This window comes from Corylus avellana, chromosome 1 (assembly GCF_965113065.1).
Source record: "Corylus avellana chromosome 1, dhCorAvel1.hap1.2, whole genome shotgun sequence".
NCBI lineage: Eukaryota > Viridiplantae > Streptophyta > Magnoliopsida > Fagales > Betulaceae > Corylus > Corylus avellana.
Window position 1 is genome coordinate 9,386,354 of NC_142490.1, and position 23,542 is coordinate 9,409,895.

Sequence of the window (23,542 nt, forward strand, 5' to 3'; positions counted from 1 at the left end):
TATAAAAAACTGAGGAGAAATAGAAGCCAATGAATCGGCAAAAGGCAACGTCGATTCTGAACCAAGTCAAGTCAACCAACTCCCAATTAGAAAGTGTTCATAATTTCTCTTTAAAAAACAACAAAACAACCGAATAAGTAAATAAGTAAAAATAAATTTTATATTTTGCATTTCACTCCTCCTTTAATGTTGTTTTTACTCTTTTACCAATTTATCCTAACCCACTTATTTCTGAAAGTGACAGACAAGGTCTAATCCCTTCAACATTTATCTCTAATCCTCTCTCTCTCTCTCTCTAATCTTTCTGCCTCTGTCTCTGTCTCTCTCTGTCTCTCACAGTTTCTGAAGGTCACGTCTTGCAGAGCAGGTTTTGTGCGATCTTTCTTCTTGTGGGTGGCTGCGATTTCTTTCTTTCTTTCTTACTTTCTTACTTTTCTCTGTTTTTTCGTATTCTACTCTCTCTCTCTCTCTACAAGCTCTCTGTCTCTATCTCTCTCTACACTTGCTTTTTGTGAATTTCTCTCTTAACCCATTTCTTGTGTTGTGCTAACGTTCATTAAGGTTAGCCTTTTTGTGCGAAGCTGTAAACTCTGCGGCTCTGTTTTTGGTTGGCATTCTGTGCGGCAAGACTACCTTAGTTTGTGCAAATTCTGGTTGGTTTTTGCTTTCAGTTCGATTGTAATTAAGCTTGATCTGATAAGGAATCACTGGTTGAAGTGATTTGGTTTCATTTTGATCAAAATTGTGGGATTATAGTCGATGGCTTTGTAAAGATTGAAAGGGGTTTGTTTTGGAGATTTGTTATTGCATGTTAGACATGGGAAAAAAGTGGTATCTCCAATAGATCTTACTACATGCCCTTTTTCGCTTTTGAGTCATTTTTCTGATTAAAAGATTGGTAAAAAGGTGGTGGGCAATTTTTCGTGCTTCAACCCCGAAACAGTTACAAAAAGTAACTTTTGCGAATGGTTGGAGAATTCGATTCCGATTTTGATTCTTGCTGAATTCTGTTTTCTGGATTTGGGTGCACACCGGGGAGCTTTTTAATGGTGAATTTGCGGATTGGCATGATAATTAGGCTGTGAGTTCTGAAGGGTCTGTGCCAAGCCGCCGGTAGATTGTGATTCGAGAGAAAAAAGGGCGAATCGGCGTGTTAATCTGATCATTTGGCTGTGAATTCTTCGATTTGCTGAAGAATTTTGATTTAAGAGGTTAAAAGGTGAATCGGCGGATTTATCTTCAGTTGAGGCTGTGAAATTGGAGAGGTTTGTGGGATTTCACCAAGGGGTTTCTGACGGATCCATCAATTGAGAATAGGGGGTGCGATTGTTTGGCTCCTCTGGAGTGCATATTAAGCATAGTCAGGGCCCTCAGAATGGGGTCCTGCTTGTCTGCAGAAAGCAGGAGCCCTATCCCCGGTTCGCCGCTGTCCCCGGCGGTGGGGTTCAGGAAGCGAAAGAATTCGAAGAAAAGGCTTGGCTCACGGAATTCTTCCTTCGAGTTTCGGAGGGATGAACCGCTACATCGAATTCCGGGGAGGATGTTCTTGAATGGGTCTAGTGAAGCGGCGTCTTTGTTTACCCAACAAGGCAAGAAAGGGACCAACCAGGATGCCATGCTTGTTTGGGAGGTGAGCTCTTCCTCATCTTCACATGCTACAGATTCTTTTTGGGCAAAATTTTTGTTGTTTAGTAATAGTTAGATTTATTTGTTTTGTTTCTGGTGTAGGATATCAAACATACTATGACTAGAATGCTAATGAATATGCTCTTCTTGCTGTTGCTTTTCTGGCCAATTGAATTGTGGTGTAATTATCGGTAGCTTTGATGATATTTAGCTGATTTATTAATCTTATATCAAGATATTTGTGCAGCTTTTCAATTCTTATCTTATCCTCATAGTTTGCCTTTACGTTGTACAGATGTATTCAGCTAGAGGAAATTCTGCTTTATCGTTCAAGAAAAAGCAGCACGTTTATCTGCAGTTTCTCTAATTTTTCTTCCTGGATATTATCCAATCTTTTAGTTGCTTCACTAAACCACACACTTCTATGCTGGCAAAATTGAGGTTTTTTTTGCCTAGTTCGCATTTGACATCATGAGTCGGTGTCTCAGAACAAAAGATTTGGCTCATCTTCATTCCATAGGGAAATTTATTAGTTATGGAAAACAAAAAAGGCTACTTTGCGCATTTCATGTGTCTTTCACTTTTTAGGCAAACTTGGCATTAAGACCCTTTTGAGTTGAATATGTGTATGAAGTTTGCAATATATGTCAGAAATCAGATGATTTCATCCTTCTAATTTTTTTTTTTTTTTTAAAAAAAACGAATCTGTTATACTGTATCCTTTCAGCATATTTCTTCTCTATTGAGCAATTATTTGCCGTAATGTCTTAGAAAAGACACATTTTGGTACTTATCTAATTGGATACGTACTTGAGACTCACTTTGAAACTGGAAGCATCTCACTCTGTATTTTCTTAATTTATCAAACTCAAATCTTTTTAAAAAATAGATGAATTGAAACATCTGCATCTTCATAATCTTCATTATTCGGCTTGTAATATTACTGCTTTGGCACTGCCTTTTCTATTGTTCTCTGTACCTCTTGATCTTGTTATTATCCTACAGAGTAAGAATATCCAGTAGAAGTAGCTATGTTATATCTTTCGTCATGCTTCTTCCTTTGTATCCTAAATTAGTAGCAGTATTAATATCTCAATTTGCTTGCTGGACTGTCTTTCACCAACTTTTCTTGAACTGTGGGTTTCAGAATTTTGGTTCTAGAACAGACACAATTTTCTGTGGTGTTTTTGATGGCCATGGTCCCTATGGTCACATGGTTGCAAAGAGAGTGAGAGATTCACTACCTCTGAGACTGAGTGCCCACTGGGAAGTAAACATAACCAGTGAGGATGTTCTCAAAGAGATCAGCCTTAATACAGCTGGAAGCATGAACTCTGAAGATACTCCCTTCATATCTGCGGATGAAGAATCCAGGGCTTCCATTGATCATGAGGAAGCAGATAAGCATCCTGAGATCTTTCAGATTCTCAAGGAGTCATTTCTGAAGGCTTTTAGAGTCATGGACAGGGAACTGAGATTGCATCCTGGTATTGATTGCTTCTGTAGTGGGACAACAGCAGTAACTCTGGTTAAGCAGGTTTTCCTCTCATCACCATTGGAAACTTGTTTTCATATTTATATTTTCTGACATATCCTTCATGCTCATGAGCGCATTGGCTGCTTTTTCAGGGTCGGGATCTTGTCATTGGAAATGTTGGGGACTCCAGAGCAGTATTGGGTACGAGAGACAAAGATGATTCTCTAACTTCAGTTCAGTTGACTGTGGATCTCAAACCAAATCTTCCAGGTCTCTCTTTCTCTCTCTCTCTCTCTCTCTCTCTCTCAAAGTTCGTCTCTACTAGTACATTTGATTCAACACTTGTACATTATCACGTTCTTTGTGGTCGCTTGAAATATCTGATATATATTTTAGACATGAACTAAAGTTTATCTTGATTTAGAGTTTCTTTTTGGGTTACTCTCCCATTTATGATTGTAATCTAGAGCTATAGAGATTGTAGAAGGCAGACCCCTGATTTTCATTATTATTCTTTTTTGGGTGGGGGGGGGGGGGGGGGGGGGGGGGGTGGTGTGTCTGTTGTCAAAGGTGATGAGCTTTGGTGAAATGAGGTCCTACCAAGGCGACTCTAAAGGTTAAAAGTCAAGGCGCCTTCGGTTAGGCACTTGCCTTTAGGGCCTACGGGAGTGCCTTGCATAAAGTCCTAGGCACTTTTGGTGAGAGCCTTGGTAAAATTCCCTATTTTATAGATGGAATTGGCGTCCCTGAAGAAACTATGTTTAAAGTTGAACAGAACAATTCTGTCCAGTTGGCTACTTTGGTTTGTGTAAGTAATAATAAAAAAAAAGTCTTGGGCACTTGAGTCATGGAAAGTTGGTTGAGTGAATCTCTTCAAGTAAGCAGAAAGATAAAAATGTAAGGACTGCAACCCTTCTTCCTGTTTCCTATTCATACTTTTTTTTGGACCATTCCAGGAATCTATCTTGCCCCAACCCTTTTAACTTCTCTCTCTCTCTCTCTTTCTCTCTCTCTCTCTGTCTAGGGATTTTTACTTTTATTTTTATTTTTATTTTTATTTTTATTTTTATTTTTTATTTTTTTATTTTTTTAAATCCTTGTTTTAATTCAAATCAATTCCCATGGTAATTGTTCTCTCTCTCCAACACTTTTCCTTCTAACTTTTAAATGGGAGGTTTCTTAACATGTACTCTATAGCCCAATTGTTCTTCCTCTTTACTATGTATCAAATTTAAATATAGCTCAAAAAAATTTTGTTTTCTTTCTTATTATGAAAACTCTTTTATTTCGGTCAAAATCTCTTTACACCTCAATTATTTCTTTTACCTCTATAACAAAAACATATAGCAAAATATTCAATCTTATCTTCATTTCATTTTGTAAAACAATAATCGAAATCAGAATTCAATTCTCAAAAGTTTCAATCCACCATTCACAAAAGGTACTTTTTGCAACTATTTCGGGGTTGAAGCATGAAAAATTCTCCACCACCTCTTAACCAAAATTTTTAATCACAAAAGTACTAAAAGGCTAAAAAGGGCATGTAGCATAAAAGAGCAAAGCCATGTAGTAAGATCTATTGCAGATACTGCTTTTTCCCCATGTCTAACATGCAATAGCAAATCTCCAAAACAAACCCCTTAAATCTTCACAAACCCACAGACCCCAACTATTCACAAAAGCCATAGACTATAATCCCCTTAAGGGTGAGGGACTTGTTCGATAGCTGGTGGTCGGGAGGACGATCCCGAAGCGCGGTTGTGTGGAAAATGATCCCTCTGTGTCTTATGTGGTGTATTTGGAAGGAAAGAAATGCTAGATGTTTTGAAAATTCTATTAGGACTATAGAGGAATTGACTCATTTTTTCTTCTTTACACTTTACTCTTGGACAGCCGCTTGGCTAGCTCCATTAGTAATTAGCTTTTCTGATTTTCTCTTTCATTTCTCTCCCTCTTAGGCGCTCTCTGTTTATACTTCCCGTGTATGTGGGTTGCGCCCCTTTGCGCTTTTTATGTATATCAATTACTTATCAAAAAAAAAAAAGGAACGAAATCACTTCAACCAGTGATTCTTTAGCAAATCAAGCTTATAATAATCAAACTTCAAACGGAAGGAAAAACAATTGGCACAAACAAGGCCTTGCCACATAGAATGCCAACAAAAAGAGAGCCGCAGAATTTACAGCTTCGCACAAAAAGGCCACCTTAAGAACGTTAGCACAACACAAAAAATAAAATGGGTGAAGAGAGAAATTCACAGAAAGCAAGTGTAGAGAGAGAAAACTTGAAGAGAGATAGCAAAAAAAGAGAGAAAGAAAGTAAGAAAGAAATCGCAAATTTTGTAAAACAATAATAACTTATAAATATCATTTTTTGGAAAACAATTGAATTAAATTTGACTTTGTTAGTTTTAAGTTACAATTGGAGTTCATAGTGTACTATGTTTAGAAATTGGCTCCTTCATTCAGTTGAGGACCTTTCTGCTGTCGAGTCATTCTATTCATCACTCCTTTATCCCTTTCCTATCCCCAAGGCTATGTGACGTGGTTTTTCCAGTAAAAATATCAATCTCCATGCACCAAATGCTATGGGGACCATGCCACATAGGCTTTGGGGGATGGGAGGGGGAATAATGGGGGAGATCTGTAGCATTACTTTTCTGCCGCCTCGTTCCATGGGAAATATAAGGACTTGGTGTCTTGAGGTCACCTTTCACCCATGTGTGAAGATGAAAAAGAAATGTTGAATTGCTTTTTGGCAGCCCCCCTCCAAAAAAAAAAAAAAACTGAAGGGAATTCCATCTGTTGCAGAAGCTATTCTTACTATTTGAACTAGGAAGGCTGCATCTTGAGACTTCACAGTAAGATAAAGGCCTCATTTGGTAGCCTTATCATTCGGAAGAAACCTGCTGTAGAACTTCTCCAAACTTTACCATCACAGATTTGTTTATCCTTTAGATCCTTTTTGTGTTGTTTGTTGATTGATAATGCAGCCTCCGAGGAATGGTGAAGTTGCTGTCTTTAGAATAATTTCAGTTTTGGCAATGTAAGAGCTTTTCATGAGTGGGGCCAAAGTGCAACATGATTGAAGTGAGAAGTGCTTTAGTAGCAGAAGTCGGGCCAATATGTCCTTATATGGTTTCAAAGCTTATATTATGAGTGCTTAGGGTTAAAACAGGTTTTTATTTGAGTTCCTCTCTTCTTTCATCAATTTCGTTTCTTTTATTTTTCAATATATAGAATAGCAGTGCTTTATTAGCAAAAATATCCTATCATGTGATAAAAGTCCAAAGCATGAAACTGTTCCAAATAGTGGACAAAGTAGAATGTGTTGATCATTATTGAGGATGTTAAGGAACATGTTGTAAGATTGCAAAGGTCAAATCTATGAAAGAGTTGGGTAAAATTTAATATTAGCCCTGATGGGTGTTGACCGAAGAGACATGCATAAGACACCCATGACTGCATCAGTGAGTTCTGTAATGGACCTAACAGTAACTATTAAATATATGATTCAGATGGGAATGGCCTTTAAGCTCAGGGTTGGAACTCTGGGAGAAAATGTACAAGCTCTTTAATTAGTAGGATACGTTTAATCTGGGTTGATTTGGCGTAGTGGTATTGTGTGGTTGTTTGGCAAGAGACAAACATATGGCACTAGGCTTGGATGGTAACATCGAGTCAATGATAAACTGAAGAAACTCCTTGGTAAATAGAATTTGTTGGTTTTGGATATCACGATAAGTGGCTTGCATATTTATTGTTTGTCCATTGTCTTTTATGAGTGATTTGACTTTCTTGATATATAGGTTAAGTTTTTCCATTTACCTTGAATCTTGAACAGGAAATACAAAGGAAAGAATATAGGGATCAATTTTAGTCTTGCTTTGTTGCTTTTTTTTAGTTTGATGTTGGTTTATCTGTTTTTTTCTTGTTGTCAACTTCTTGCTCAAGTCTTTTTCTACTTTTATTTCCATTTACAGCGGAAGCTGAGAGAATCCGGAAGTGTAAAGGGCGTGTTTTTGCTCTTCATGATGAACCTGAGGTTGCTCGAGTCTGGCTGCCAAACAACGACTCCCCTGGCCTTGCCATGGCACGTGCTTTTGGAGATTTCTGCCTAAAGGATTTTGGTCTGATCTCTGTACCTGACATATCCTATCGGCGCCTCACGGAGAAGGATGAATTTATTGTCTTGGCTACAGATGGGGTAGGAGAGCCAACTAATAATCCTTTTGGCATTTGCTTTATTAAGTGGATTAGTTCTTTGTTTTTCCTGCCTTTTGATATCTATTTCTAGTTTCAAATAAAAATCAAAGTCGCTTTTTTTTTTTCAACAGGTTTGGGATGTGCTATCAAACAAAGAGGTGGTAGACATTATAGCATCAGCCCCAGCACGTTCCTCTGCGGCTCGGTTCCTGGTTGAGTCAGCAGTTCGAGCTTGGAGATACAAATATCCAACATCCAAAATCGATGATTGTGCTGTAGTTTGCCTCTTTCTTGACACGAACAGCTCGTATACCGCTTCGAATGCCACGATAAAAGAGCAGCTTACTTCTGTGGAGCAGGTTGCGACGTGCAGTGAGAAAGAAGATCTCTCTGGACCAACCGGTTTGGACCGTTCAGGAACTGTCCGAACGGGTAATGCTCTGCAAGAAGGAAGCAATGGAGTTGCCTCAGAGGAGGAGGAAATGCATACCGACGTGGGAAAAGACTGGTCTGCCCTAGAAGGGGTTTCCCGTGTGAACACATTGTTGAATCTGCCTAGGTTTGTGCCAGGAAAGGAAGAGAAGAAGGCACGGAAAGGATGAAAGGCTGTTACCCTTGTTTTGGAAATACATAATTAATTTTATTCTATTTTTCTTTTTCCTTGTTTCTGTTTAGTTTTTAAATTTCTACAGAAAAGGAAAAAGATGTGCTGGGCCATCAATGTTAAATTTGAACTGGAGAGGTGGCCCTGCTATATTAGCGCTTCTGGGGAAAATTGCTTCTCTCTGTAGTGGGTGGAATTGGAATTTTTGTAAAATCCAGCTCTCCCATCAATTTTCATTATTTTATTTTCTGAAATTTGATGTGTGATTTGTTGGTAATTGTAATGTGGATAATAATTTTGTGATAATAAAGCATCCTCTTTCTAAGTGCAACCTGAGTGGTCTGGTGTTTGATTGTCTTTCTCTGGTCGTGTTCCGATGTGGACTGATCTTAACAGCATATGGCTCATGCACTTGCAAGAAAATCTTTCCCTTTATTTATTTATTATTATTTTTTTTTTTGTGGTTTAAATTACTTGACCAAATAGAATACGCACTTTCCAAGTTGCTAATTTGAGATAGAAAACAGATTCAAAAAGTTGCTGGCCTACAATTATGACTTTTTGAAGCTTTCCACTCAATATGTTTGTCCATATCTTTTGTAGCCGAAAGCGACTTCCCTGCCACGTTGCCTACCATTCGATTAGAACTTGTTCGGAATTGCGTTTAAAAAATATTTTTTACAGCCTGGCAAATCGGGTATGTTTGGTAAAAAAATTAAAATTTACATTTTAAACTTTTTTGTTCCAAGTTGGGATTACACTGCTAGGAGCTTAAAAAGTTGTGCTAAATATAAAGCTAGTATGTTTAATAAAAAACTTCAAACATATTTCTTTGACTCTTTTACCCTAAAAAATGATTAAAACTTAGTTTTAGGAAAAATTTTAAAAATGAAACTTTTTCTAAAATCCTATTTTTAGCTTTAAAAACTCTATTTCTCACCGCAATCCAAATATACTCTAAAAAAACGGAAGAAGCTCGAAAATTAGGTTTTTACTAAGAAGTTCTCTTTAATTTTTCCTATAAACAAAACATAATATTCAATCAGAACTCTTGGTCATTTATTTTCTAAACACAACTCCTTTTGTTATTTCTTTCATTTATGCTTAAATGAAGCTCCCATTCATGTATGAGCAATGGAAATCCAAATAATTCAAGCAATAAAGCTGCTCTATTTATTTTACAATCATATTGGTTTCCCATCCAACCAACGGCTATAGAACTGCAATGCCTCTTGTGGCTTGTATTCCGGGACCGTGTGCCCTGCACCCTACACCACACAAACTAAATCTCACTAATTTTGGAAAATTTTTTATTACATTAAAAATAACACCTTTTATTTTTATTTTTAATGGTTCACAGACAACATAGTACAAACCTTGACTGTGAGAAAGGTGAGATCATTCTCGTACCGCTGTAAGTATCTGCAACAAAAATGCATCCAAAAAAAAAAAAAATGAAGATTATTTTCGGTTAAATTTTGTTTGTTTCGACGTAAAACTGTTTCTGATATTAAGCATTTTTTTTTTCCAAACAAAATATTGTTTTTTCTGGTATTTAGTTGTTTCCGTCCTCAACACATTTTCTGTTTTTTGCTTTTATCAGAAATATTTTACGTTGAAACAAACGGAGTGTAAGGAGTGAATTTTACCCGGAAACTTGGGCGTTAGTGACCCAAGCCCTCCATTCATCCAAAATTTTATATCCGAGTGATGCAGTCCAAGCCTGAGTCCCAGTAAATGGTACGCACATATCATGGTCTCCGCTGCATGCAAAATTAACCAACCAATTTAAGAGTCGATTGGATTGCTTGGAGAAAATAAGGTCTTCATGATTTGCTCTTTTACCAATTTCAATGGAATTCAAAATTCGTAAAACAAACAAAACTAAACTAATTAAACTCATATTTGAAATTTTATGCCATGTAATTCTATTATTCTGATTAATGATATCTTCAAGAAGCACAATAGCAGAAGGATCTGTCAAAGATATTCCAATCAAAAAAAAAAAAACTTAACCCCTAAACTTTTATTGTTTTTTGCAATTTAATGTATCGAATTTTACAAAATTTATAATCTCACATTTCTGTAAGGATTTAAATCGTAACATGGGGAGTGAGAAATTCTGATAATACCCCTGTATTTTCCCAGGTGTTTTTCTTTTAATAAAAGAATTAATTGTAATTTAAGGATAATTTTGTACTTTTACAAAGTTTACAGGGGTATAATAGTCATTTTATTATTTGACGGTCTAATTTAAACCCTAATGGGAGGAGTGAGATTGTAATTTTTTTTTAAATTCAATATACTAAATCGAGAGTTTTCAAACTTGAAAGGAGATTGCAAAAAAGAATAAATTTTAAGAAAATTAAATGTAATTTTCGTTAGAGAAAAAAAAAAAAAAAATCCAAGTGTTATACCTGAAAATAAGTGCTCGATATCCTTGGAGGGTTAAATTCCGATGGTAAGGGATCATGCTTCCAGTGTCGTGACGATAGTGTATTCCACGAGTGCACAACACCCAAGGACCCGTCACACTTTCCTGTCAATGTTTTTGTTTTTGTTTCGGTTTTGGATTTCAACTATAACTTTAGCAATAATAATAAAAAAAAATTTAAAAAAATTAATCATTTAATTTAGAAAAATTTTATTTACTTCTTTTGAATTGCCACTCTTTTTCAATATCCCCCATAAAGTTTAAAATTTCTTAATTGAGTATATCGAACTTTAAATTTTTTTAAAAAATTCACTTTGCCTTCCTGAAATTTCAGAGATTTTTCAATTCAAATCATTAACGTTTAAAAATTGGCAATGCACCCTGTAATGTTTCAAAAAATTTTAATTCAAACCTCTGTTACTAATTTCCGTCTAATTGGACGGAAATCATCACACGTGCGTCTCACGTGAAATTTTGATGCCCTCTATTATAATTTTGCCCTCATTAAAAACCTATGAAATTATGTAATTACCCTCATTAAAACCTATGAAATTGAGGGTAATTGCGTAATTTCATAGGTTTTTAATGATGGCAAAATTGGAATAGAGGACATCAAAATTCCACATGAGACACACGTAGGATGATTTCCATCCAATTAGATGAAAATTAGTAACGGAAGGTCTGAATTGAAAATTTTTTAAACATTAAGAGGGTACATTGCCAATTTTTAAACATTGAGGTTCGAATTAAAAAACCCCTGAAACTTTAGGAGTAAAGTGAATTTAACCATTTTTTTTTAATGTCCCCCATCTGTTAAGATTTTTTGTTAAATCCCAACAAAATTTTCAAAATACTCCCAATTTTTTTTTTTGGAAAAAATATTTAAAATTATTGTAAAGATTGAGGCATTAGTATTTTTGAAAATACTATTAAATTCAGACCAATGCCTTAATCTTTGCCATTTTTTTTCTTAAAACAAATAGAGGTATTTTGAAAATTTTAACACCCCTCAGTTAGGAATTAACAAAAAATCCTAATGAATGGGTGACATTGAAAACAATTGAAAGATTGATACATTAAATTGAGAGAAATTGAACATTAAGAGAGATATTCCAAAAGTGGTGACAGTTAAAGGAGAATTAAGTGAAAATTTTCCTTTAATTTATATTATAACACTAATTACGATACCGGCTTCGCATGAATTGCTTTCCTGACCGCTTCCTGGCTCAGCCACAAAGTTGCAACTTGGTCGTCCTACACTTGCAGAGATTATCGATCAATAAAATGCTTTTCCTAAAAGAATTAAAAAAAAAAATCTTTAAAATATATAAATATGCACAAAATATATAGCTTACAACGCAAGGAATGCTGATTCTTTCAGCAATTTGGGGCCATAATTGTACAATGCCATCTATGACAGGTGCCCTCATGGGCCAAGCACGCCCAAACATTCTTTTTCTGACGCCCAGAGGCCTCTCAGTTGCCCCTAGTTGTTGGAAGCTTTGAGGTAAATTACTCGTGTTTCCAACTTTGTCCTTTTGCTCTGTTCCCATCTCGTAGTAGCAAGGCTCAAGTATGTCATATATGTTTAGCCCACTAAGAGCCTATAAAATAAAAAAAATTAAAAAAAAAAGGCTAAATTATTAATCTAACTAGTAATAATATTTGTTTCCATTGCATTTCAAACTTCAATATTTTTTATTAGAAAAAAAAAATCTTCAATATTTCTTTATTATTTCACTTTTTGAATACCATAAGAAAGAAAAAAAAAATGCTAAAAACCGGTTTTTTATTTCAAAGATATTCTACAATGCTGTTTTAATAGTCCCAACTAAACATTGTTTAGAACTGCTATGTCAATATTGTGAGATATTTATACGCTATTGAAACTCCCACTCTCACATTCCCTGACGTGACACTAAAAATTACTATTAGATTTTAGATGGATCATAATTGAATTTTGAATCAAATTATGAGTCTTAGTGTCACATCAGGGAGTATAGGAGTAAAAAATATGTGTAACATTTCTCTTTATAGGATAAAAATGTAGTGTCAAACATTACTTGATCTTAATTGCCTAGTGAAAGATATTCTATGTGCATTTAGAAATGGACCGAGTTTTTCTCTAAATTAGGCTGAAGAAAATTTTTCGACATAGTTTATAAAATTGCATGTGTTCCTCAAAACACATACTTTTTTAATAAAATTTCTTCCAACTCTTTTAACGCTATTAAAGAAACGTGTGTTTCTTACATGTTCAATGAACACATGGCAATTTTAAAGTCTAGGAAAACCAGATCTTTTAGAAAACCATCTCACCTCACTAACTAGTTCAAGGCTTAGATAGCAAGAATTCTCTTGAGAGTCATAGTAGTTCCCTTTACAAGCAGCTTCAACTTTCTGCAAAGATCATTGTGCATTGCCTCAATTAATGGGTTTTTAAGTAATGGGAAATAGTATATTATTGTAATAATATTTTCTTTTAATTATTAATATTGTAGGTTTTAAATTACCAATATTAATTATTTTCACCCACGTACCTTTTTTTTTTCTAATTACCCACGTACCTTATATATATTGTCTGAGATAAGGCCCATTCCATGTGCAAATGGTACAAGAGCATTGCCATCAAATCTTTCATCTGTCACTCCATTCCCCACCATGTAACCCTACATGAATTTTTTTTATAAATTATTTTAATAAAAAAAAATCAAATTTAGCCTATTATTATTATTATTAGTCTTTAAAAATGGAAAATCCCAAAAGTGACATACCTTGAAATTGATAATGGGCTCTGCGTGATTTTTAATTCCTGAAAGAAAAATTTATAATTAAATTTGGAAAATTAATAGTCCAAGTAAATATTTATCTAAAATAATAATAAAGAAAAGAGAATGGTTAATTAATACCTTTTACTACTTCGGAAGCAAGAGTGGGCACATAAATTCCGGCATAAGACTCCCCTGAGATATAAAATGGATTTGGAAGGAACTCTGGAAATTGCTTAAACCACTGCTTGCAAAACAATAAAATTGTTACATTAAAAATTTAAAATCTACTCAAAAGTTGATTTAATTATTTTTCATAATATATATATATTTTAATATTTTATCCAAACAGAGAGTATATTAGTGAATAAAAAATAATTTCTGAGTTAATTAGCAACAAATTTGTCATAAAGCGAGACTTGCCCACCCGCTCACTTAACCGCAACACCATTGTCCCCGGAAAGAAACCCAATTGCCTTTCTCGCCACTGTGGGTACCACCCCTCTGCCTTTCGTCTGTCATCCCCCTATCCCATCCCAACCCCTCAACCCTACCTTGACCTCACCCTTTGTAACACTTCGGTCCTATATTGGGAAGATGAGAAGAAGCCAACATAGAGTGGGTGGTTTATAAAGATAGTTTTGGGTGCTAAGTCCTACATTGCCTAGTTACTAGGTAAAACTGAACTTTATAAACCTCCAAATTGACTAGTCATTTTGGGGTAATAGCGGAGATGTGACTAGCGCTTTTCCCAGGGTCGTTACAAATGGTATCAGAGCCACCTAGTAACGTCAGGTCATGTGGTACTGGAGCACTGCATGATGTGGTCCTTGGTCATGACGAGAACGTTAGGGATTTAAGAGGGAGAATTTGTAATACCCCGATCCCATATTAGGAAAATGAGAAAAAGCCCACATAGATTGTGGTTTATAAAAATAGTCATGAGTGCCAAGTTCCACAATACCTAGTTACCAAGTAAAACTGAGCTTTATAATGAATTCTAGAGAAACTCTAAATTGACTAATCATTTTGGGGTGATAGCGTAAATGTGGCTAACGCTTTTTTTTAGGTCATTACAAATGGTATCAAAGCCACCTAGTAACGTTATGTCATATGGTACTGGAGCACTGCATGACGTACCCCTGACGAGGACGTCATAAATTAAAAAGGGGGAGTTTGTAACTCCACGGTCTCATATTGGGAAGATGAGAAGAAGCCCACATAGAGTAGATGGTTTATAAAGATAGTCATGAGTGTTAAGTCTTACATTGCCTAGTTACTCGGTGAAATTCTGCTTTATAATGAATTCTAGGAAAGCTCCAAATTAACTAGTTCTTTTGGGGTAATAGCGCAAATGTGGCTAGCGCTTTTTCGTATGTCGTTACAAATGTAACACCCATGTTCCAAGTGGTATGATATTGTCCGCTTTTGGCTTAGCCCACACGGTTTTATTATTGGGTTTACCCCAAAAGGCTTCATATCATTTAGAAATAATATATTTCATATAAATACATCATCTTTTCCATACCCAGACAGTGTGGGGCGTCACACCCCTAAAGTGAAACATAGCTGGTTGGTCCTCCCCTAAGCCATCCACTATCGGCTTTGCTCCTGACCTCTTCAATTGCCTCCACTCCTTACAATTTTTGATTAATTTTCAGTTAAAATGACATATTATTCTTTGTACCAACCAAACAATGAAAATTTTTTGAATATTTTTTCAAGATCTTAATCAAATTGGAAAATTAATAATTTTTCCTAAAACTATTTTTTTTTAGAAATTATTTTAGTTCGAAACAAACCCAATTTAAATAGTAACTACACCTACTCAGGTGTTGCTCTTTGAATTATTTTAAACAAGATTGTCAAGTATTATTCTTCGTTTGAAGTGACACAATTATTAATAAAATGATAATAATCTTTCTAAAAATATTTTTTTTACCATATACTAGTCGTGACTCAACTTATGTTCTCCTTTAAACTAATATTCAAATTTGTAGTGTTTCTCCTAAACTAAAGATTGCATAAATATTCACGAACTATGAAAAAATTGCAATATTCTCCCAAATTGAAAAAAAAAAAATTTTAATTCAATATTTTATTTTATTAATTAAGGGTTAGTTGGGAGTATAACGTCATCATTAATATTAGATGAAAGTTGAATAGAATTATGGTATCTAACATATATCTTACTAAAAAGAATAATGCTAGAATCTACATTTTTATCCTATAACTATCTTAAAATGTTGATAACATACACTCAACCAACCATTGGATCAACACTCGTTAAAATAAAAAATTTCAAAAGTTTGTTGGGACGATCACTTCATCATTGTTGGGAAAATAAAAAGTGATATATAATATTAATCTTTTGAAAAAAGTGGGAATAGTACCAAAAATAGAAGAGTTAGAGCTTTCAACACACACACACACACATATATATATATATATATATATATATATATATATATTGGGACATTAAACATAGAAAATGAGATATTTAAATTGGGATAGAGATTGCCTGGAGAAGGAAAGTGTGTGTATCAGAGGCAGTTTCCACGTCTCCAGTTATGTGTTGGCTTGAATTTTTCCAGTAAGAGAATCCAACACCAGCAGGTGAATCCAAGTAAATTATGTTGGAAACCTGATCAGAATATTATTATGTAAAAGAGTTATAATAAATTAATGTCAGGGTGAAATTAAAAAAAAAAAAAAGATCATAGACGGAATATAAAATTACTGCAGAATTGTAAATCAAATTTATCTGGTGTCCAATCAATGTTGATAAGCCTACATATTTATATATTTAATTAATTACATGTTAGTCCTACAGATTTAATAATAAATTTGAAAAAAATATATATATAGATGAAGTTGAACCGGAGTTCGACAAAAGAACAAAAAATAAAATTTCTTATATATATATATATATATAAAGAGAAGAGTTTAGAATTAATGTTAGGTACCATCTTTTTATTCTTCTAAAATCTTCTTAAAGCTGATGTGGCTTTCAAAATCACCATTAGATCAAAATTCAAGTATCATTCATCTAAAATTTAATGGTGATTTTAAAAGCCACATCAGCTTTAAGAAAATTTTAAGAGGATAAGAAGATGGTACCTAGCATTACTCATGATAAGTAGCAGTAAAAAATGAACAAGTATCCCTTTAATGTATATTTAGAATAATTGTATAATATATAATTACATATAAGCATAAATCAAAATATATGAGAAATCTAAATAGTAGTTTTTTGGCATCTTAATATTTAGGGGTAACTTCACTAGAGACCCCTGAACTTCCACCTGATTTGACAACTCCCCCTCCAAAACTTCAAAATCTCTCAATTTGGTCCCCTGAACTTCCAATTGCAACCAATTTGGACCCCTCCGTCAGATTTAGCCGTTAACCTTTAACGGCAAACCCTAAAAATACTAAAATACCCCTGATTTTCGTTTTTTTTTTTTAAAAAAAAAATGCAAAAAATAAAAAGAAAAAAGACCACGTGGGTCTGGCCATGACCCACACTGGGTCTCGGTCAGTAGACCCACCGTGGGTCAGCCAGACCCACGGTAGGTTTTTGGCTAAGACCCATGCTGGTCTAGCCTGAGACCCATGTGGGTCTCGGCCAGAGACCCACCGTGGGTCTGCAGACCCACATGGGTCTCAGCCAGAGACCCAACATGGGTCTGTAGACCCACGGTTGGGTCCTAGCCAGACCTAGCCGTAGGTCACAGCTAGATTTTATTTTTTATTATTTATTATTTTTTTATTTTTTTTTATTTCGTAGTAAGGGTAAATTTGAATTTTTTTTAAAAAGTCAGGGGTATAAACATCATTGTCTCACTTTTAACGTTTTAAATCTGATGGAGGGGTCCAAATTAAGAGCAATTGAAAGTTCAGGGATCCAAATTGAGAGATTTAAAAGTTTCAGGGGATATGTCAAATCGGGTAGAAGTTTAGGAGTATTTAGTGAAATTACCCCTAATATTTATAGGTCAAGTACTATTATTGTTCAAATAAAAAATAATAAGCAAATAAAATTATAATGAAAAAAAATGGTCACTTAAAAGGCTAACTAGTATTTATGAATTGTGAAAGAAACAAGGCAAATGAATGATATAATCAAGAGAGAAACAAATTAATTAATTTTGTAAACCTTGGACCAGCTATAAGGATTAAGATGCAATCTTGGAAGGTTTCCTTTTGGCTTTCTTTCTTCAAAATTAAATGGTCCTGCATGCACAAATAATTCAAATAAAGAAGGTTTACCTTAATAAGCTTACAAGCAAAAATAGAAAAATAGAAAAATAAAATGGATTATATCAAGCAATACAAGTCCTTAATGCATGTTAGGTAGATAGTATAACGAAAAGAAATAGCTTCATATTTTGGATTAATATTTTGCACATTTAGGGTTTACTCTCAAAATGCCTCATACCATTTAGAGAGAGTATATTCTATATAAATACATCATCTTTTCCATGCCCAGACAATGTGGGACGTCACAGTCATTCTCCTACACATTTCTTCGTCAAATTTTTTTTTTTTTTAAAAGAAAAAAAAAATCATCATTGAATTTGTAGGACTCACAGTTTTTATGGTGGATTGATGCATCTCTTCTGTGAAGATGGACAAAAAATGTATAGAATAATGAAACCAAACATTTCTTCTACTATAAAGTCTATAATTAGAGGGTTGAGTAAAGGTGTAATTATTTGGAGTTTTGGCCCTTAAAGAATATAGCATTTGAGTTTTCCATAAGGAAAGCCCATTAATGCTAAATAAAGGAACATTCATAGTGGATTAGCCATCTTTCACTTTTTGCTAAAACCAAACCTTTTAAAAGCTTTTTTTTTGGTTTTTTTGGTGGCCGTGGACCAGTTTTTTGTGTTTGTACTGGTGGTTTATGCGGTGGAAATACATGCTGAGGCGGTGGCGCCATAGAGGCAGTTGGAGGGGCTAGAGTTTGTTGGGGGTTGTTGAAGTAATTAACGATGATGCGGAAATATGACGGAAGCAATATAAAAAATAAATACAAAGAAATACGGGTGGTTTTGGAGTTAGAGTAGTATGTGGTTTTGGTTGTTGAGAAACAGTGTGAAAAGAAACGAAAAGTAGAAAAAGTTTGAAGAAAAGTGGAATTCGGGGCGGGGTGATTGGTTGTCTAATTTGTTTTTTAATAAATTAGAAAAAAGTTTCGATAAGCTAATAGATGAAGTTTTGGAAATTGGTTAGCTAAACTAACAAAAGTAAATTTTGATTAGTCATTTTAAATAGAAAAATAGCTAAATTACTGTGAGGCGTAATTTCCGATCGACTCACATTATAAACACTAAAAATTTAAAATTATAATTGCAAAAAGGCTACTAGTTAGAGTTGAAAATAAAGTTTGGGTCTCCATATTGAAAACCAAAGATTCTGTGGAAAGTGCCTTTCAATGTAAAGCAGCTAAAACGTTTAATTTTTAATATTTATAAGTCCCTATCAGCTTTGTCACATGCAAAAGATGACTCCGCGCAAATTAGACATGATGCCCCCATGGCACTAAATGCGTTTGGAATTGCACATCAATCTTAAAGTATAGCTATGAGTTTTTTTGAGATTGGGTTTGAGTGGCTTAAAGTCTATTCGAAAAAAAAAAAAAAAAAAATTATTCGTTTGATAAAAAAATTAAAAGCACTTTTAAGAATCTAAAAAGTCAAAAAATGAAGAAAAAAAAAAAAAAAACACTTTTGGTAAAAGCTTAAAAATGAAGTTTTTGTCCAAAAGCTCTTTTTGACTTAAAAACTCTATTTCTCAAACGCAATCCTAAACATGCTCTAGATCATTATTTCCCTTTCCGTTAATCATCTCATGTTTAATTTACTATTGAATTTGTGACACCCAAATAGGGAGGACCGATAGCATGCCTCACAAATTAATGAGTGTTTGCCGATAAAATATTTGAAAACACTCCCCCCCTCAAGAAAAGCTTCACTTATTCCCTCTGAATTGTCACCAATTTTGCAATGTACTTCATAAAATTCAAAACTTCTCACTTTAGTGTATCAAACTTTTAATTTTTTTTTTTTTCAATTTTCTATTAAATCCCAACAAAATTCCTAAAATAACCGCTTTTTTTTTTTAGAAAAAGTATTTAAAACTTTTTTCACAAAGATTGAGGCATGGGCCTGTGTTTAGGCAAATATTGTTAAATTCGGGCCAACACTTTAATTCTTTTTCTTAAAACAAATGGGGGTATTTTGAGAAAAATTAACGGATGGGTGAGATTGCAAACAATTGAAAGATGGATACATTAAATTGAGGGAAATTGAACTTTAGAAAAGACAATATTGCAAATGTGATGACAATTCAGAGGGGTTAAATGAAATTTCTCTTAAAGAATTTCACAAAAAAATTGTCCCATTTCATTTGAAGCAGATTCAAATTTAAATATTTTAATTAATTTTAAGTTGCTTTTAGTTTTGTAGGAGGCACAAAGCAGCTGCAGACACGAGTCACGACGTCGTCGACGCCCACCCTGGGACAAACATATGCTTTGTGCATCCCCCCTCCTATCTCCTTTAGGGTTGGCTTTTGTTTCTTTTCTGTTTAAGTGGTTTGTTCTTTCGGTTGGAATTTTTTTTTAAAAAAAAAAAAAAAAAAAAAAACTTCAAATCTATTGCTTAATTATAATTAATGTATTAGGTTTTAAGAGAACTTTAATTGAAAGTCATATATAAATGAAAAAAAAAAAAATAATAGAGAAATAACAAATTGAGCTTCTTTTCCCTAGCTGTCAACGAAGTTGACTCATCTAACTTGCTTCTTTGTGAAGTAAACTTTGCAATTAGAAAAATGAAGATGATAACGAAATTTCTCAAATATATATATATATAACAAGGTTGTTATATAAAACATTAATAGTCAAGTATTAGAATATTAATTAAATGAATAAAATCAATATTTTTCTATCAAATAAAAGATTTTGGAATAATCATTATCTAATATAGTATAAAGAAAAATATTCTAAGTTTCAATCTTGTCACTGTCGCTCACCTCCAATAAATTAAATGATCAAAATCAACACTTTTTTAGCTATCAACTTGAATTTTTTAGAATAAATGATGATTTAACGGGCCGGTAACCTCCATGTATGTTCATGGGTATGAGCTAGCTAGGCATATATATTATATATACATACCATGTTCATAGACGAAGCCATCGAAGCTAGAGCATCCCGGTCCACCATTGAGCCACAAGACAACCGGATCCTTCAAAGGGTTTCTTTCAGAAACAACAAAGTAGTAGAAAAGATTCTTCTGAGGACTTTCACCTATGCTTATATATCTACAATTTCACCATCACCAAATATATATTGATCTTTAGAATGTTCATAACAATAACTATGAACAAATCATATATATATATATATATATATATATATATATATATATATATATATATATATATATGCATGAGCATAGACATACCCTGAGTAGTGTTTGGATGGAAAGCTGCCATTAAAGCCTGGAAGATATGTGACAAGAGAGCCTTGAGGAGCAGCTTTAATAACTCCATTATTAAAAGAAGTTAAAAGCAAGAACAAGAAGAACTTGATGATCATGATCATCACCATGACCATGGCCACGACATACAACAACTATATTCTCCCAAGATTCAAGAAGAAAAACTTGGTGATGATCATCTCAACAGAATTTGTGAGGTATTTATAATGCAAATAATGTATGCAAGAGGGAGTGGGAGAGAGAGAGAGAGAGAGAGAGTGGGACGAAGAAATCAATGAGCACTATTAAATGTCAAACCATTTATGGTTTGGAAAGCGACGTAGAGAGGTGAAGACAGAAGAGAGAAGAGAGAAGAAAGTAGGGTTTTTTTTTTTTTTTTTTTTTTTTGGGTCAAAGAATGAAAAAAGCTCCTTTTTTCTTTTTTCATTCTTTGTTTTGTATGAAACATAAACAAACAAAGGAAAGGATAAAAAGTTAGCGAAGAAAAAACCAATTGGAAGAGACGCGGCTCAGGCATTCAACCCCAATCTATACAATCAAACAAAGAAAAGGAGCATCTAATGCATTGTCCAAAGCATCACCCATCGATGATATGTGCATGCACTATATATAGTAGATGAATATATAGAAGATCTAGGGAGTTTTTAATTTTTATGGGCCTTTGAGAATGTTAAAATGCTTTGATACTATGATAGAATAATGGAGAGATAGAAGTGGAAGAATAATAAAGAGAGTGGAAGCACACAATGGACTACATTGTATTGATATATTATGTTATGATAATGAATATAGAGGCCTCTATTTATAAAAAAGGCAAATAACATAATAGATTAAGGAAATGTAAACGTAGTAAACTAAGGAAAGGTAAACCTAGTAGACTAATAATACTTAAGGAAATAAATAATCATAACATAATATTCTTAACATCCCCCTTCAAACTCAATGTGTAAACTTGAGCTTGGGTAAAAGAAAAGGAAAAGAAAAATGAATTCGCCGAAAAAGTCACTTGTGCCGAAAGAGTTGCCAGAGTAATGCCATAAAAGTTGCTAGAGACCGGTGGATTCTACCTGAATTGAACTATGTATTTGAGCTGAAGCTTGATTTACTTGGTGGTAATTTGACTTGAAAACTATATACTAGTAATGAAATAGCTAGTCTCGTTTGGTCGAGCGGAGAGAAAGCAGGGCCGGTTAAAAGGGGCTTGTTTGGCCTGTAACCCTTGGACCGTCTCGCCTGTCGGTTGAGTTAAAGTCTGACCCAAAAATTCTAACTAGTAGACCGTCTCGCATGGTCGGTTGAGCTAAGTAGGGAGAAAAAGAGGCTAATTATGCCTATAACTCTTGGATCGTAGAAAGGTCTAACCCAAAAAATTCTCACTAGTAATGGATCAATGGCCTAGAAGAGGCTGCAGTGACCAGTGGTGGCAGCATTTGACAAGGCATAAGTGGGCCGGTTGAAAGGGGCTTCTTTGGCCCGAAAACCCATGGACCTGAGGAAAGATTAGTCTAACCCGAGAGTGCCTACCGCAAGAAGAATGAATTGGATTGAACTGCACTAACGAAAAAGGCTATGGAACCGAATTGAACAATGCATGAACTGACTTGAATCGCATAAAACAAATGCCTAAATTTGGAGAAGAATCTTGTTTTCTACCATATAGAGATGCCAAAAGCAAAAATAGACCATAAATTTAAAATTAGGACGAAAAATTGAATGGAAAACACTGGATAACTTTTCGAACGATCAAAGTCAACAGTCAACACTGTAGAAAGTCAAAGTCAAAAGTCGATACAGGAAAGTCATCTTTGGCAAGGTGCTGACATGGCAGAGGCACTGATGTGGTAGTGAAGGTGACGTGGCCATTCTGATGATGTGGCAGATGTGCTGACGTGGCGCTGGATGACATGGCCTAAGGATGACATGGCGCGTTGAGAGGTTGACACATGGTTGGTAGGAGAAGAAGAGATGCGCTGGCGCGTGAGGTGCACACGCCAGTGGCTGCCGCCGCGTGAGGCACGTGTTGCGCATGAGGCACACGCGCAGAAACTTTTTTCGGAGCGTGGAGCTGCCTATGGCGGCGTGCTTGGCGGCTATTTGACCGGCGGCACCAGATCTGTAAGGTGGACCAGCAACCTTCGTGATCTGGCTAATGTGGCAACTCGTGGGCAAAACTGCAGCAGCTTCGAGCGGCGCGTGGTTGTTCCAATGAGGCTGTGCTCGATGGCTCTAAACTCGTCTGGCCCGGATCTATCGATTGGCGCTATCGCGGATGTGATTGGAGCTTTGTGGAGGCGCGTAAAGGAACGAACAGATTCTTAGGCGAGTCTTGCAAGGGCGTAAGCTGCTCTTGGGACGCGCATGGAGGCTCGTTTACTGACGGATAGAACCTTCTGGTGTCGCGTGCGAGCACCATCACCAAAGCCTGGACGCTTCAGATCTCTTTGGATCTGTACTTGGCAGCGTCTGAACTGTCGTTAGCAGCAGAATCATGTAGCTCCTATAAGGGCAGCGACGGCGCAAGCAGAACTGCCTGCGTCGGAGGCGCATGGCGGCGCGTCAGAGGGCCGATGGCAATTCCGAATCTATAGGCTGGCACGATTTTGAGATTATGGGCAGCAGAAATTTAGGTGGCGCTTGATGTAGGGCGATAAGACTAAAATTCAACAAAAGGAAAACACTATAAAAAACGATTATTGAAGGCCACAAAAAAAGTGGCTCTAATACCATGTTAGAATAACTCTGATACCATGTTAGAATGCTTTGATACTATTATGATAGAATAATGGAGAGATATAAAAGCAGAAGAATAATAGAGAGAGCGAAATCACACAATGGACTATATTGTATTGATATATTCTGTTATGATAATAAATACAGAGGCTTTTATTTATATAGAGAGATGTAACCTAATAGACTA

The 23,542-nt window shown here is 35.0% G+C and overlaps 2 protein-coding genes across 2 annotated transcripts; one reads left to right on the forward strand and one right to left on the reverse strand.

The window, feature by feature from the left end:
* Positions 1–314: 314 nt before the first annotated feature.
* On the forward strand, positions 315–8,243 carry LOC132168750 (putative protein phosphatase 2C 33). The gene is made up of 5 exons (XM_059579785.2): positions 315–1,630; positions 2,774–3,163; positions 3,256–3,373; positions 7,086–7,309; positions 7,440–8,243. Exons 1-5 carry the CDS (start codon positions 1,376–1,378, stop codon positions 7,908–7,910), a joined length of 1,458 nt encoding a protein of 485 aa, XP_059435768.2. The 5' UTR covers positions 315–1,375; the 3' UTR covers positions 7,911–8,243.
* A 749-nt stretch (positions 8,244–8,992) lies between these two features.
* LOC132171708 (serine carboxypeptidase-like 20) lies at positions 8,993–20,861 on the reverse strand. The gene is made up of 14 exons (XM_088518127.1): positions 20,590–20,861; positions 20,301–20,446; positions 17,274–17,350; positions 15,636–15,758; positions 13,256–13,358; positions 13,121–13,158; positions 12,914–13,015; positions 12,666–12,746; positions 11,702–11,950; positions 11,535–11,600; positions 10,330–10,451; positions 9,562–9,675; positions 9,289–9,334; positions 8,993–9,180 (listed from the first exon to the last, which is right to left on the reverse strand). The coding sequence occupies exons 1-14, from the start codon at positions 20,739–20,741 to the stop codon at positions 9,097–9,099; spliced, it is 1,503 nt and encodes a 500-aa protein (XP_088374253.1). The 5' UTR covers positions 20,742–20,861; the 3' UTR covers positions 8,993–9,096.
* Positions 20,862–23,542: the final 2,681 nt, after the last annotated feature.

Excerpts from the sequence above, each read along its gene's own strand:
- LOC132168750 (XM_059579785.2), top strand. The coding sequence starts at position 1,376 with ATGGGGTCCTGCTTGTCTGCAGAAAGCAGGAGCCCTATCCCCGGTTCG. Across the intron at positions 3,374-7,085 it reads TCTCAAACCAAATCTTCCAG|CGGAAGCTGAGAGAATCCGG; the intron begins GTCTCTCTTTCT and ends TTCCATTTACAG. Across the intron at positions 7,310-7,439 it reads TTGTCTTGGCTACAGATGGG|GTTTGGGATGTGCTATCAAA; the intron begins GTAGGAGAGCCA and ends TTTTTTCAACAG.
- LOC132171708 (XM_088518127.1), bottom strand. The coding sequence starts at position 20,741 with ATGGTCATGGTGATGATCATGATCATCAAGTTCTTCTTGTTCTTGCTT. Across the intron at positions 17,351-20,300 it reads TGGCTTCGTCTATGAACATG|GACCATTTAATTTTGAAGAA; the intron begins GTATGTATATAT and ends TTGTGCATGCAG. Across the intron at positions 9,676-10,329 it reads TATCGAGCACTTATTTTCAG|CGGAGACCATGATATGTGCG; the intron begins GTATAACACTTG and ends TTTTGCATGCAG.